This window comes from Pholis gunnellus (genome assembly GCF_910591455.1).
Source record: "Pholis gunnellus genome assembly, chromosome: 12".
Taxonomy (NCBI): Eukaryota; Metazoa; Chordata; class Actinopteri; order Perciformes; family Pholidae; genus Pholis; species Pholis gunnellus.
Genome location: NC_136539.1, coordinates 14,661,000 through 14,675,976, shown reverse-complemented (window position 1 = coordinate 14,675,976; position 14,977 = coordinate 14,661,000). Strand labels below are relative to the sequence as shown.

At 45.3% G+C, this 14,977-nt stretch overlaps 1 protein-coding gene across 1 annotated transcript in view; it reads left to right on the top strand.

Moving 5' to 3' along the window:
* Window positions 1-14,977, top strand: part of myo10l3 (myosin X, like 3) — a gene marked incomplete at its 5' end in the record, with an annotated part of 49,580 nt that overhangs the window by 31,005 nt on the left and 3,598 nt on the right. The window contains 19 exons of the mRNA XM_079170155.1: window positions 694-776; window positions 890-998; window positions 2,282-2,362; window positions 3,917-4,041; window positions 4,306-4,420; window positions 7,254-7,360; window positions 8,712-9,092; window positions 9,197-9,227; window positions 9,320-10,165; window positions 10,876-10,999; window positions 11,397-11,640; window positions 11,749-11,844; window positions 12,030-12,123; window positions 13,024-13,079; window positions 13,188-13,330; window positions 13,515-13,709; window positions 13,834-13,991; window positions 14,399-14,522; window positions 14,651-14,948. Coding sequence (XP_079026281.1) covers window positions 694-776; window positions 890-998; window positions 2,282-2,362; window positions 3,917-4,041; window positions 4,306-4,420; window positions 7,254-7,360; window positions 8,712-9,092; window positions 9,197-9,227; window positions 9,320-10,165; window positions 10,876-10,999; window positions 11,397-11,640; window positions 11,749-11,844; window positions 12,030-12,123; window positions 13,024-13,079; window positions 13,188-13,330; window positions 13,515-13,709; window positions 13,834-13,991; window positions 14,399-14,522; window positions 14,651-14,948 — 3,410 coding nt within the window. The remainder of the gene's footprint in view (window positions 1-693; window positions 777-889; window positions 999-2,281; window positions 2,363-3,916; window positions 4,042-4,305; window positions 4,421-7,253; window positions 7,361-8,711; window positions 9,093-9,196; window positions 9,228-9,319; window positions 10,166-10,875; window positions 11,000-11,396; window positions 11,641-11,748; window positions 11,845-12,029; window positions 12,124-13,023; window positions 13,080-13,187; window positions 13,331-13,514; window positions 13,710-13,833; window positions 13,992-14,398; window positions 14,523-14,650; window positions 14,949-14,977) is intronic.

The window sequence follows — 14,977 nt, the reverse complement described above, 5'->3', positions numbered from 1 at the left end:
TTTTTTTTATTATTATTTCCATGCATTTTCTTGCATAAAATACTTTATTTTCCTTCAAACGTGCAACCAGCAACAAACACAAACTCAGAGTGCATTACATGTGGGTCAGGGCAATGCAGAGGAATGCCGTGTCGCTAAGATGAAGGCTGAACAGAACTCAACAGGTGACTGCATTAACATAGAGGCTCTCCACTGGCCCGCCCCCCTGTGTCAAAACATGCATTTACAGCCCCCAATCATGTCACACTTTGTGAATGTTGTCATCAGAAAACATTAATCACCCAGTCTGGATAATGAGCCTCCAGAAGATAAATATAGTGTATATCAATACAGTCAAATGAGCTTCATTTTCTTTCTACTCTGTGCTTGATTGACATTAAACCGTGAAAGCATTTGAAATTATGACATCTGTGAATACAAATAGTTCTAATTAAAGTTTGAGTCATCATAAACTTGGATTATATTTGTATAACGCTGCAAATCACTCTGAAGCAAATTGCAAATTCATTACATCTGCTCATGTAGATTATTTTATACTGTTTTGTTGCATTTAATATATTATATAGCTCTCTTTTTAAACTTTTTTTTCTAGTACTGCTGCATCATCAACACAGTCTTGTCTTATTTGATCTCATTTGAAATGTAAACACACTCTGCGCTTACTCACTTTTTTTGTTTACATGTCTGTTGTAGGTGCTTTACGATGTGCGTGGGATCCTGGAGAAGAACAGAGACACCTTCAGAGACGACATCTTGTTTATTCTCAAAGACAGCAGGTGAGCATATCGCACTCTTGTCCTCTAGCATGCTGAGCACACGCCTGTATGATTCAGTTCATATGCAAGTTTTTACATTCACGCCTCCTGTTCTGCACCCTGTGTGTCTGCAGGCTTGACTTCATCTACGACCTCTTTGAGCGCGTCGGTAGCAGAAATGGAGACGAGACTTTAAAGATGGGCACGGCCCGACGCAAGCCCACCGTCAGCTCTCAGTTCAGGGTGAGACCGAAGCTTCCGTGACCTAACTGTCACTCCCAGTTCAGCGCATGATTGTGTCATCACACAGACAACGAGTTAATAGTCTCCCATGTGCTGCTGCATATGAGGATCACTTAACCTGTTAACTCTTGGCTGTCTATCTTGGCATGATGAGTGTGAGCGCGAGGGCACAGATGAAAACAAGGAGGACAGAAATCATGAAGAGACAGTGGGGGAAGGAGAATGCTGCTAGTGTATTTGATCTGCAGAGAATGATGGGTGATGGGATGTATAAAATATGTGGTTGTGGCGGTGGAGGGGGAGCAGTGGAGGGCTTATCTAAGCATGTCCTAACTGCAGTGGGGAGAGAAGGAGCAGGGGAGGATTTGGCTGGCTGCCTGGGCTACAGTTCCTAAAGCCAAGGGATTAGGGTTGATGGCTGGGCAGAGAGGGGCCAACCAGGGGCCAATCATGCTCAGTTCTGCCAGGCCAGGCCTCGCTGGAGACAGACTGTCTGAGGCAGCGAGGAGAGCGAGGCTGACATAGCCTGCCAGGTTCAAGGGTCCTCGGTGTGTGTGTTTGTGCATGTGTGTGTGTGTGTTATGGTTTATATGGACTGAGTTATGAGTAGTAAAGAAACAGAAAGTAGCAAATTACATTGAATCTGTACCCTTTTATACATTTTGTGAACAATACTTATACATGTTTATTTTAACATTTCTAATTTTAGGACTTTTTATATTGTTTTATTGGTACTTTTACTCAAGCAACATTTGAAAACGTATTCTACAATAGGCCCTGTGACAGTGGTGGAGTACAATTACTCAAGTACTGTACTTTTGTGGTGCATTTTAGTGTCTGCTACTTTGTACTTTTACTCTACTACATTTCAGAGAGAATTGTTGTACTTTTGGTCCTACTTTGTAGATTAACATTCTGCATCATGCAACCACTGCAGAAATATTCATGTTACCAAGTAATTAGTGTAATTTTATCCTCAAAGTCTTACTTTCTTTAGAAAGGTGAAAAAAGCATTGCAGTGAGATAATGTCAACTGTTTAGATGTGACCTAGTTTTATGAGTTTTTCTAAATTAAGGTGACATTTCTCCAGATTCTAAAGCAGCAATCCCTCATGCTGTCTTCTTTCAAGATAGATTTCAACTTTTCTTGGTTCTTTTTATTATTGTCCACAAGATGAGACGCACATGCATAGACATAAATGAATATATTTGAATTGAATGACTTAATTACATAGAATATCTGCTGTCTTGATCTTAATCCTCTTGTTGCTGATGTGTTTCAGGACTCTCTCCATTCCCTGATGGCAACACTCAGTTCCTCCAACCCCTTTTTTGTACGCTGCATCAAACCAAACATGGACAAGGTAGGTCATGCAAATTTCATTACACAAAAAAAAAAATAGAAAATGTGAGAAACCCTGCCAGGTCTTGTTAAGGTCAGCGCCTGCAAAGTTAAACCCCGTTGATGCTATTGATAGCTCCCATTGCTCAGAGCTAATCTTTAGTCAGATAAATGTTCCACTTGAAAAGTAACTATTCTTTTTATTTTTGCTGCAAATTCTCTTTACTATTAAACTGATACCGCTCTCATGCTTTGGCGCAAAGACTCCCATTGTACTTCCTCTAATAAAAGGTCTGCGTATATACCAGCACATTCCTACCACTTTATCCCTTTTACCAGAGGTCAGAGGTCACAGTTGGCCACTCCAGCTGCAGCGGCTTGGCTGATGCTCTGCTGATCTGGCTGCATCGGTGGAATGCCAAGATAAGACCACAGTGCTGTGGCTGTAGTGAAACCAGGGGGGACGTTTATTTAATAGGCCTCCATTCCTCCACCGCTCTTTACCAGATAACTGCAAACCCTTTCACTTTTATCCAATTTTCTGATATTGGATGGTTGGTGAATTGGTGAATTATGTTTTCTCTATGTTTTCTCTGTGTAAGAGACTGAGCTGGCTGCTCGTAATCCAGTAGCATTTTCTCTATTAGTGTTGTTAGTTATTACAAGGCTCTGCCTTGCATTCGCTCCTCACCTGGCCTCAGTCGGTCAAGATGGAACAAGCCGTGCCTCTGTTAATCCTGCAGAAATGATAGGATTGCATGCATGCAAACAGACACCACCTACAATGTATTTGTATGATTTACATGCACCCACCCTCCTTGGAAAATATGTCACTGAGGGAAGGGTCAGCTTGTTTTCGCTCAAACAAGTCAACATGCCGTACCTCTTTCAGCTGCCTAAATCCTCTGCTAAAGAGCAGAGTTCAGAGCTCAGAGTGGTGCACATTTATGTCTGTGTGTGTTTTGATTATGAACATGAACACATACAAGCGTGCCTTTGCAGCCAAGTGTCTGTTTCCATGCATAGTAGCATTAGCCCGTAATTAGATTGACACATTTGGGGAATGCTGTGCTCCTATGTGGGGCTTATCCAGCACTGCGTGCCCTCTGGGGGACAATGGCCTTCGTGCGGTCCCTGTGAGCGGTCAGGCGGCCTGTGTAGGGGTGGAAGTCGGCAGACATCACAGATGCTTTCTGATAAGCAGACCTGAGGATCATCTGTAACACGGAGCTGTGAACAATGCAGCTGATTATTCCAGAAAGAAAGGCCAAACCCGGTTGGCCAGGTCTTGTTTAACACTGTTCATGTTTCTCTCTGATGGGGTGTGTTTTCTTTGCAGTAACCTGATTGTTAATGTAAAATGATAGCATTCCCCATTGCCTTGAGTGTTTTGTTGTCCCATATCTTCCACTCGCAGATACTCACCAAAACATCAATTGTGCTGAGCTTTCAATGCATAGCTGACAATGACTTGTAAGCATAGAACGGTTTGTGGTGTTGTTCTCATTTGAGAGGAATGAATAGGCATTTTGGTTGTTTGTAGTTTTCATGTTGTTTTCTTGTTTGTCATCTACAGAAGGCCAACCGGTTTGATCCTGATGTAGTCCTGAACCAGCTGACATACTCTGGGATGCTTGAAACAGTGAAGATCCGCAGGGCTGGATTCCCCGTCCGTAGAACCTTTCAGGACTTCTACAGCAGGTCAGCAAAATACCAAGAAAATACTGAACACACTGAGGCTGACGAGTCATCCAAAAGTGATTGAATTATGCTGGACAACTGGAAAAAAACAGCAAAAGCCAAATAAAAAAATCAATCTCTCAGGTGCGGTAATTCCCAATATTTGTCTTCTGCTGTTAATCTAAACACGTATATGTGTGTGTGTGTGTGTGTGTGTGTGTGTGTGTGTGTGTGTGTGTGTGTGTGTGTGTGTGTGTATGTGTGTGTGTGTGTGTGTTTCCACAGGTACAAGATGATCCTGAATAACAAAATCCACTCAGACGATGAGAAGCAGAGCTGCTCGGACCTTCTCACACTTCATGACAAAGCCAAAACAGATTGGCAACTTGGGAAGACAAAGGTGGAGCACACACACATACACACACACTCACACTCACACTCACACACTCTCACACTCACACACTCTCACACACACCCACACACACAAATATGCCCCAACATGTTTTTGTCATTTAGGAGGACATTGCGTTGACTTACTGTCATGCCCTAGATACTCACAGCAGTAACCATAACCACTATCCAAAACCAGCCCCAACCCTTAACCCTCAACCGTATCCCAAAATGATCCAAAAACAAAGTCTTAACCCTAAAATTGTATGTGTTGCATTGGAAGGACCAGCTTTCTGTCTCCAAAATGGGAGACGATTCCCCATAATGCAACACATGTGAACAGATATTTGTCCCCACAATGTAATTAATACAAGAGCAAACCCACACATATGTTTCCCTGTAAGGTGGACCAGCCAAGCTCTTGAAAATGTGTTCAACAGTTTTTAAGCATATTGGTTCAATCTGGTGTCTTCTGGGTCTGATTTTCCCTAAAGAAGTCATGCTGGTGTCATTCCCAAGCTGTTAATGTGTGCCACAGTTTAGACAGCCCAAACTGTGACTCATGTCCCAATGTTTCTGGCCGGTTGTGGTCAATCTTCTGCTCTCCTGTTGACAACTACAGAGTTACGCGGCTACTCCTTAAAAACCCCCGACACCAACAACTGTTTCTGTAACTGTAAACCAGCGCGGGGTTTACGGTAATCCTGAGGCAGCCTTATTGTTAGCTGGAAGAGCGTTGGCCTCCTGACACTCGTCGAGCTGTTGAGTTAATAAACTAAACTCCCAGTGAGGGATTTGGAGGCAGTGATGAAGCGTTGCAGAGGTTAGAGGAAAGTCACGCATTCATCTTTTAGAAAAGTTATTGTAGCGTTCTGATCTCCATCTGTTGCAACACAGTTTATCTTCTCTCGTTTTCTCTCTTGGCCTCTTTATTCCAAACAATCATCAACTCCCCTCGGCAAAGGCCTCTCTTTTTCTCTGCACTCCCATTGAATGATTAACCTTTAATGACTAGTTCGATTCTGGACAGCGAAACCTCTTTTCTTCATGTTGAACTCGGCATCGATGGCCTCTACGCCGCAGAAAAAAGGGGTCTAAATAGCACAGTTTTATAGGCTTTCTTGAAATCAGCTAAATCCACATTTGTCCCACTGTTACGTCCTGCTCTAAGTTGTGGTTCCTCTGCAGCCGTTAAATCACTGAAACATTCAAATTTGTCCGAGCGTTTCACTGTAATACCCCATTTGGATGAACGGTGTCTGCTGCACACATGCTGAAATACACGTCGAGACCAGAAATGTTTAATGTGTTTGATGTGTTGGTTCTTATTGGGTATATAACCAGAGCATAACCACTAATGTGCACATGCCTATCTATATTACATTTTCACACATGCACATAGTATAAAACTCCAGAGTCACTGTGTGTCACAGACTTCAGAGAGACAAATAAGTGTTTCCTCTGTGTGGATAACACTTCATTATGCATTCAGGGTGAGAATTTTGACCTTTTGCTGCCTCTGCCGATGACTGTTTCACTTTACACTCCGTAAACTATAAAAATAGAAGGAGAACAAGACTAGTTTTTTTTTTTCAATTAAGACGGAGTCTGTGTCATTCTGTCCACATGGTTGTGTTTTTGATGGCAGCGTAATATTTTTGGGCTCAGGGAACTAGGGTAGTGTGGGTTGTGGGAACGGGGGCTCAGAGACAGATGGGGGCTACATTTCCTTTGGAGAAACAATCTGTGTGTAATTATGTACGTTCTGATTGTGTGCAGAGGAAGTGTGTTGCCCAGAATTAGGAGCTTGGGTGATGTTGCACAACCTGTGTGTGTGTGTGTGTGTGTGTGTGTGTGTGTTTTTGCGAGACATTTGTTTTACAGACTAGGGAAGGATGTGGACGAAGAGGAAGCTTCCTCCTCTCACAGACTTTGCAGGGCTGCAGCTGTGGGATCCTTTGATTAGTGGAACATCTGGGGCACAAACACACACACAGTCACTCAAAGGTCCCCCCCCCCCCCAGTTGATCCTCCAGACTAGCAACAGCTATCGCATTATCACATAAACCCAGATAACACAGCTGGTTGGTTCTCCCAGCCTGCTAACGTGGTCAGACATTATAAATCTGATGATTTATAATGTTGTATTACCACTCTTTGTTAACTTATATGTTTTAGTGTTTTAGTCTAGGATGAGCTGTAGGCTGTCATTTGTCCCACAGTAGCAACTTTAAAAAAAAGTCTCCAGGAGTGAGGAAGGGGTTAACTCAACTTTTTCTCCTTCCTTCACAAGAGCAAGGAGGGGTGTGGCTTTCTATCTGGACACCAGCCACCATCCCTCCCCCTCACCCCTCCATCCCTCCTCTCCCTACCTCTCCACTCCCTCTCCGTGCATGTCAGTCGTGCTACCAACGCAGCGGCAGCGGCAGCAGCAGCAGCAGCAGCAGTAGTAGTAGAGAAATGTTCAGGAAGGACGCCTCGACACAATGAGGCTCTGCAGCAGCGGCACTAGCAGCAACACTGCAGTCCCCGTGCCAGTTTTCCCCTCTGCTCCGCTTTGCAGCCAGGCAGAGCAGCAGCTAGCCTGCTAGCCTTTTAACTGCATCACAGCTTCCTCTGCAGTGGGCACAGGGTGCTGCCAACAGACTACAGGGGGGCCCTTCACATCTCTGTTGGCCCTTTTTTTTTGCAGCCCTTACCAAGAAGAGGAACTAACCCATCCGGTTTCCTTCCCTCCCTAACCTCCCCCCCCCCCCTCTCTCTCTCTCTCTCTCTCTCTCTCTCTCTCTCTCTCTCTCTCTCTCTGTCACTCCCTGTCGGCCGTGGCGCTGCTCGTCCCGCAGGTGTTCCTGAAGGAGGCCCTGGAGCAAAGGCTGGAGAAGGAGAGGGAAGAGGTGCGGCGCAGGGCTGGCATGGTGATCCGCGCCCACATCCTCAGCTATGTGGCAAGGTGAGTGGTGGAGTGTGGAGGAGGGGGTGGGGGGGCTGAGTGGCAGCGACAGTTGTCATTGTTTAGTTTTGTAATGGAGGTATACAGGCCGTGTGTGCGTGGTTTTTGGAGGGGCGTTAGGTTAATATGTGCATGCCTTTGCACCCTCTTACTTGTATGTGTGCGTGTTGTTGTGTGGGTTATACAGGATCAGTGCAGTAAAGATGTTCAGTTATTTCAACTTATAAAACTTGTTGACTTGCTGGTTGGCCGGTCATTACAAACTCATGCATTACATTGTTCATACCTACAGAACATTAAAAAAAGTTTTCTATGATACCAGATATGTCATGCATAATGTTGGAAAAAAATTCACTACAAATGTTGTTGTACTCCAGAAAGTCTTATAGCAGGAGTGTGGAATCATAAAGTCTGATTGCAAAATAATAATAAAAAATGCTGCTCTTTGTATCACTTGATCTCAGTTTATCAATAACGTATAAGGTAAACTTTAGTTTTGAACGTCTGTGGAACAAAACATCGTTAATATATTGAGTACAATGAGTTTTCCCTTTTTTTCCAATTCCTACACAGTTGGAGGAACGATGTCTAGAATATTTCCATATGATGTAATGGTGCAGCCATTAAAAACACGTAGAGTCTTGGGCTCAAATATTTCACTTGAGCGGCAATTTTTCCCCCCCTCTCCACTCTCCCTGTCAGACCGGAGGGCATCCATCTCTGCTGCGGTTCACATGCAGACACCCTCAGGGATGTTAATTGCACCTGCGTGCTACAACATATCATGTCACATACAGTCCTCTGAAGGCTCCGCTGGGAGAGTATAATGGGACTGATGACAGTGTTCAGGTTGTGAGTTCCCTTCACTTCAGAGGCACTCATGCTAAAGACAGAGGCAAGGGAAGTTCCCTAAAGACCCAAGCAAAGCCTTCGTATTATTATATGTAACATTATCTCTGTCCTGAGACCAGTCGGAGGCCACGGAGTGATTACTGTGGAGACTAGGCAAGGCTACGGGTCAGAGAGTCAGAGCAGTGTGTGTGGTCCTTCTGCAAGTTACTTGTATTTGTGTGTGTGTGTGTGCACATATATGTGTGTGTAGTCAATGCATGTGCAGTGTGTGGGTGATGGGGCTGAGTCACAGGGCTAAACATGGCCGCCACAATGGAACAGCACTCTCAACATTGCTCAGTTCACAATGTACAGGCGTTCTTACCAGTGTGTTTAAACAGAGTGAGCTTCTTTTGATGCTGTGCAACGTCGCAAATAAGTTTGTGGTGACACACAACATTGGATTAAATATGCGTCCGTGCTTGACTTGAAAGGTGTGCGTTTTTGATTTTCTCCCCAGGAAACGATATAAGAGGGTTCAGTCCAGCGTCGTCACGATCCAGAAGAACTACCGCGCTCACTTTTGGAGACGTGTCTTCCTGCGGCTGCGCTTCGCCTCCATCGTCCTGCAGAAACATCACAGAGGCCAGCTGGCCCGATCCCTCCATCGCCAACTCAAGGAGGAGAAACAGAAGCGAGAGGAGGAGAGGAGGCGAGTAGAGGAGGAGAGGAGGATGGAGGAGGAGAGGAGACTGAGGGAGGAGGAGGAGGAGAGACAGAGGCTCATGGACAAGGAGGTGAAGAGGCGGGAGGAGGAGGAGTCGATGAGGAAAGAGACGCTGAGACTGATGAAGGAGAAGGAGGAAGGGCAGAAAATGGCAGCTAAAGCAGACGAGAAAAGGTAGTTTTTCGCTCTTTGTGACATGTTGATGATGCATTTATTCAGATGATCATTCCTTTATATGCACATTTGTCATCCCAAATGTTATTTATTTCATTTTTTAGGAACTCCCTGGTAAATGGTGTTTGTCAGAAGGTAATTCCTTTTCAAAAACTTTCATTCAAATAACAGAACACATTATGAGGTGTGTATGTGGTGGCGTAACGTAATTCAATTTGCTCTTACAGAAGGAGCTGTCCCAGACTCTGTCCCACAGTCACACCTCTGAGGAGGAGAGCCGTCAGATGGAGGAGATCCAGCGGCTGGAGAGGGAGATCGAGCGTCTGCAGAAGCAGCAGGAAGACGGCGTGTCCCTTCTCGGGGACGTCTCCGACGAGGAGCTGCGGCAGTTGAGAGACGCTGAGATCTACAGACTGGAGAAGGAAGCTTCCCGCGTGGCTACTGAGTTTCTGGAGCTCCTGGACTTTGGTGGTTTAGAGCCGTCCCTCTCGAGTGAGGAGAACCTCCACGACCCGGCTGAATCTACAGCCCCTCTGGCCGAGGAGGAGGTGGACGAGGTGGACGAGGGTTTCCACGCCGAGGACGAGTGTGTTCCTTTACCCGACTTCCCGCCTCCGGCTGCAGTTCCTCTGGACAAGGAAGTATTCCGAAGTATTCCCCCTCCTCCGCCTGCCTTTGCAGAAGGACTAGTTGCCACCCCCTCCTTTGCCTCCTCTCCTACACCGGCAAAAAAGCTCTCCCCACTCACCCCCAACGGACTGAGTCATAGCCCGGCTCTCACAGACTCCCGAGCCTCCGGACCGCCTTCTCCTCCTCCTCCTGTAGTCACTAATGGAGAAAGGGCACCGTGCCACAGATCCAGCAGAGGGTCAGACTTTGAGCCTGTGAGCGAGGAGCCGTCCCACTCAAACCTGCCAGACGCCGAGTCAGACTACGACCAGGAGGAGTTTGAGGAGGCTCATAGGAGCTCAGGTGCTAGCACCAACGACGGCCATATCACAGATGAGGAGGTGTTGCGAAAATCCTCCTGTACCCAAAACAGCCTGGACTCCTTCAGAGGCAGCTCGGACTCGGTGAGAACCAACAGGCTGAGAATCATTTCTGTCAAATGCTACAGATCCAATCCTGATGGGTAATCATTCGTGGTATCAGTGTTTACCGTTAACAGTGACAGGAAGTGCTGTTGAACCAAAAAACAAATGCGTTTTGCCCTCAAATTGAACCCAAACATGGAATTGCTGCATTTTCCATTTTCCCATGTCAGATCAAACTGTGAAAGCCATCGTTCACATGTACACTGACACAAACCTAGCTTTCTTCTGGGTACATTAATTCCCCCGTGCAAATGCAGCGATGATGCCTGCACGTGTGCGAGCCTGAATCTCCTCCTAACGTATCAAAAGGCTCCGCTCGTGTTAGAATCACAGTGAGTGAAACAACTGTTGCAGTTATTTGTTTTGGCTCCGCTGATGAGCGTGTCAATCTATTCACGCATACTGCAAGTCAAGCAGAGAGCTCAGAGATAACACAGTCTGATCAGCAAAATGTCAAAGGGAAAGAAGGGAGTGTGGTTGTGTGTTTACGACAACACCAGGTCAAGACAGATTTTGGGCACGGATTTAAGTAGTGAAACTAAAAACTTACAGAAAAACAAAAAAAATTCCTTCCCTTAAAAATTCCCTTACTAATGTGCCGGTTATATGAACTGTAATTTATATAAATTGCTTGTGCAGGACATGGTATTCTAATGGAAGACAGCTAAATGTTGGTGTTTGTGTTTCAGTTCATTGACAGCGATGAGGACAACGACGGCTACGTGGACACGGACGAGGAAGTCTCCAATGGGAGAGTGAATATGCTGAACGGCAGCGGGCCTCCGTACTTCCACGGCTACCTCTACATGAAGAGTGAGTAGCTTTACCAAACCACCGCCCAGCAGGCATGCGGATGACTTCTCCACAGCTGAACGCAGCTCCTCTCGTTGTTTCATCACTTTCAGAAATGTCTGACAGGCCTTCGTTGTTTGCTGTCTTTATTTATGTTCTAGTGCTTACATTGTCTACTGTATTTATTTTTTTTTGTTAAATGTAGTTTATTGTTGTTTTTGCACATTTGTGTGTTTCGTTGCCAGAGGATGCATGCATATGTGTGTGAATATCTGTTGCTGGGAGGTGTTAAAGCGGTTTTAAGGTGTTTAATGTGTCTGTTTTTACTACTCCCATCATACTGAGATTCCACATGATACATTAGTAATCAAGCATAGTTTCTGTCTGCCTCTGCTCTCCGCACCTTTCCCTCTTTCAGGTGGTCTGATGATCCCGTGGCGTCGCCGCTGGTGTGTCCTGAAGGACGAGACCTTCATGTGGTTTCGGGCCAAGCAGGAATCCCTCAAATCCGGTTGGCTTTACAAGAAAGGAGGAGGAATGTCCACTTTGTCTCGGCGCAACTGGAAGATGCGCTGGTTTGTTTTGCGGGAGTCGAAGCTCATGTACTTTGAGAGCGACAGCGAAGAGAAGCTGAAAGGAACCATCGATATCCGCACAGCCAAGTAAGATCCTGTTCTCATCGGGGTGTTTGAGGGTCTTAATTTTTGCTCAAAAGAGACGGAAAAGTCTGCGGTTCGCTAAGTTTTGTTCTACTCCGGGTCTGTCTGTAGGGAGATAGTGGACAATCATGAGAAGGAAAACGCCCTGAATGTTGTGACTGAGGAGAGGACGTACCACATCTATGCAGAGTCTCCAGAAGATGCGAGGTACCGTATATCCATAGTACCGTAGAAATCCTTAACTAGATGTTGCTGTGTTATAGGTGCTGTCTGTAAAAGTGATGTGTGGAAATAAAGTTCCCCCTTGTGGTTGCCAGTGGAAGCTCACGGTGTAATTTTCAATTATATGTTTGCTGACTTTCACTTTCTGAACTCCCTCTGACCCCATCCAGTGGTTGGTTCAATGTGCTGAGTCGGGTCCACAGCGCCAGCCCGGAGCAACTCATGGAGATGCACCACGAACAGGCCAACCCAAAGAATGCAGTGGTTAGTGCTGTTTTACCTCTCCACTGCCTGGGCCCCCAGCCTCATCTCCGGGCTTCAGCAGTAAAGATGAAGCGCATAACTGAATCCGCTTCAGTGTGACGGTTCAGATGTGGGTCATTTAGTCATTTAAGCTGAAGAAGCAGAATACACACGGTGGTGTGTCATTTCTATGGACGTTGAAAGATCGCAGTGGAGTTAATGGCATTTGCAGATTTATGAAATCCAATGAGCTAGAAATGTAATTTAACAAAATGATGGAAAGACAAACATGCAAGCCAAATGTCATAGAAAGAAGTTACAGACTATCCTGGCATTTTCTCCCAATAAACCAAACTCCCCTTGGAACCTCTTCACTATCTCACCCCGACTCTCAATTATCCCGTATTATACAGTAGTAATAAACTCTACTTTACAGCAAGAAGTGTTGTTTTCAAGTATATTAGTGAGATGACAGGAGAGAGATGACAGGAAGTTATAGGAGAGAGAGAAGGGGAATGATATACAGCAGAAGATTACATTTCATGGTCGTCACCTGAAACCACATCAGGCCAGTAGGACACCCTGATCAAATAGTGGATCAGTCTTAAAATAGAACAGCTTGGAGTACCAGGTGGCAATGTTTACTGTGTCAGGGTGAGTTAGCTGGGTCTTAATCATAGAAATGTAATGCATGCTTATTTTGCACTTTAATTTCACTTTAAGAAGACCAAAATGTTGAGTCTTTTTAAATAAATCGATGCAGAAGTGATGAGCGTGTGAGGAAATGTACTTTTTGTCTTTGAAACTGGATCGGGGGGGGGGGGCTTGTTGCCTTCAACTCACCCAAGGAAAATATTTGCAAATGGGCAACCAGCTACTAACATTTTAATATTTTCATCCTCCCCTCTTCTCTCTGTCCAGGGCACACTAGATGTGGGCTTGATTGATTCTGTTTGTGCATCAGACAACCCCGACAGGTGAGGAACGGCTAACAAACCTAAAAGATAGATTCAAACTGCAGTCTAAGTAGTACGACACCATCGGTGTAACTACACGTGTGTGTTTTATGTGTTCCGTTCCTTCAGACCAAACTCGTTTGTGATCATCACGGCCAACCGGGTGATCCACTGCAACTCAAACACGCCAGAGGAGATGCACCACTGGATCGGCCTGCTGCAGAAATCCAAGGGAGACCTCAGGGTTGACGGACAGGAGTTCTTAGTCAGAGGTCAGTCAGTTGAGACACACACACTCTGGGATGTTTCTGATTTAGGAGTTGATTTATGTACTCTGGTTCGCTCCATTAATGGCTGATGAGGTTCTGCGCAGAGGATAAATAATTGGTTTGAGGGAAGGAAATATTAAAAAGGATTAACAATCATTTATATTTTTCCATAATTATCCTCCCTCAGGCTGGCTACATAAAGAGATGAAGTCAGGAGCCAAAAGCACTTCTCTCAAGCTGAAGAAGCGCTGGTTTGTTCTCACCACCAACTCTCTGGACTATTACAAGTCGTCAGAGCGCACCGCCTCCAAACTCGGAACTCTGGTGCTCAACAGTCTCTGCTCTGTGGTGCAGCCAGACGAGAAGGTCTTCAAGGACACCGGTTAGTTCATGGTCGACGTTATTCTCACTCGTCTTGAGCAAAGATATTTCTGATTTGTTCAATTGTCTTAAGCTCCACCAGGGAGTTGTTTAGCCTCTACTTACCGTCTGTCTTGTCCACCCAGGATACTGGAATATAATCGTCCATGGACGTAAACACTCTTACCGTCTTTACACCAAAATGCTGAATGAAGCCATGCGGTGGGCGAATGCCATACAGGGAGCAATAGACAGCAAAGTTCCCATTGAAACGCCAACACAGCAACTCATCAGGGACATCAAGGTATTAAAGGTTTCTCCTTGCAATGCTAATAACTGCTAGTCTGTGTGCAATGCATGCGATGTCATTAACACATTGATGTTATTTGAACTCCAATTCTTTTCAGTCATGCAAACCATTGGCAGGAACACACACTGTAGTAAAGTGAGGTACTTGTACTCACTGAGTGTGTGCTGTGATCTTCTTGAAGTATTTTTACCTTTTTTTCCTCACAAATAGCTGTTTCTTTAGCTTTACTGCAATATTAATATCCATCACTGATGTTGCTACTCTGTTATTTTTCCCACACTGACTTAATAAAGTCACCTAAATATAACCTTCTGCCTATTTAATGGTGCTTTACTTTGTTGTAAATATAAGTCATGACATCTTTACTTTGAGATCGCTGATCTAGTTTTCTGTCTGTCCAGGAGAGCAGTTTGAACGTGGAGGCTGTGGAGCAGACATACTGGAGGAACCCCATCTTGAGATATACCCAGCATCCTTTGCACTCCCCTCTTCTACCTCTGCCCTATGGAGATGTCAGCGTACTCTGTGAGTGAAGTGGTCTATTGTAATTGAATTAATACTAGGTATAAAGTAAAGAAAATATGTTCATGTCCGTTAAAAAATGCTTTAACTGGTTGGGCTGGACTTATACCCTCTCTGTCTATCTGTCCCAGTGCAAAAGGAAAAGGGTTATACCAGCCTGCAGGATGAAGCGGTGAAGATTTTCAACTCGCTGCAGGAGATGGAGGCTGTGTCAGACCCTGTCCCAATCATCCAGGGAATCCTACAGACCTGTCAAGACTTGAAGCCATTGAGAGATGAGGTTTACTGTCAGCTGATCAAACAAACCAATCACGTCCCGCACCCAAACAGCCCCGCCAATCGCGCCCACTGGCATCTCCTGACCTGTATGTGCTGCACCTTCCTGCCCAGCCGAGGCATCCTACGCTACCTCAAGTTTCACCTCAAAAGGTGCAGTCTATTTCTGGCCACGTGCCGTG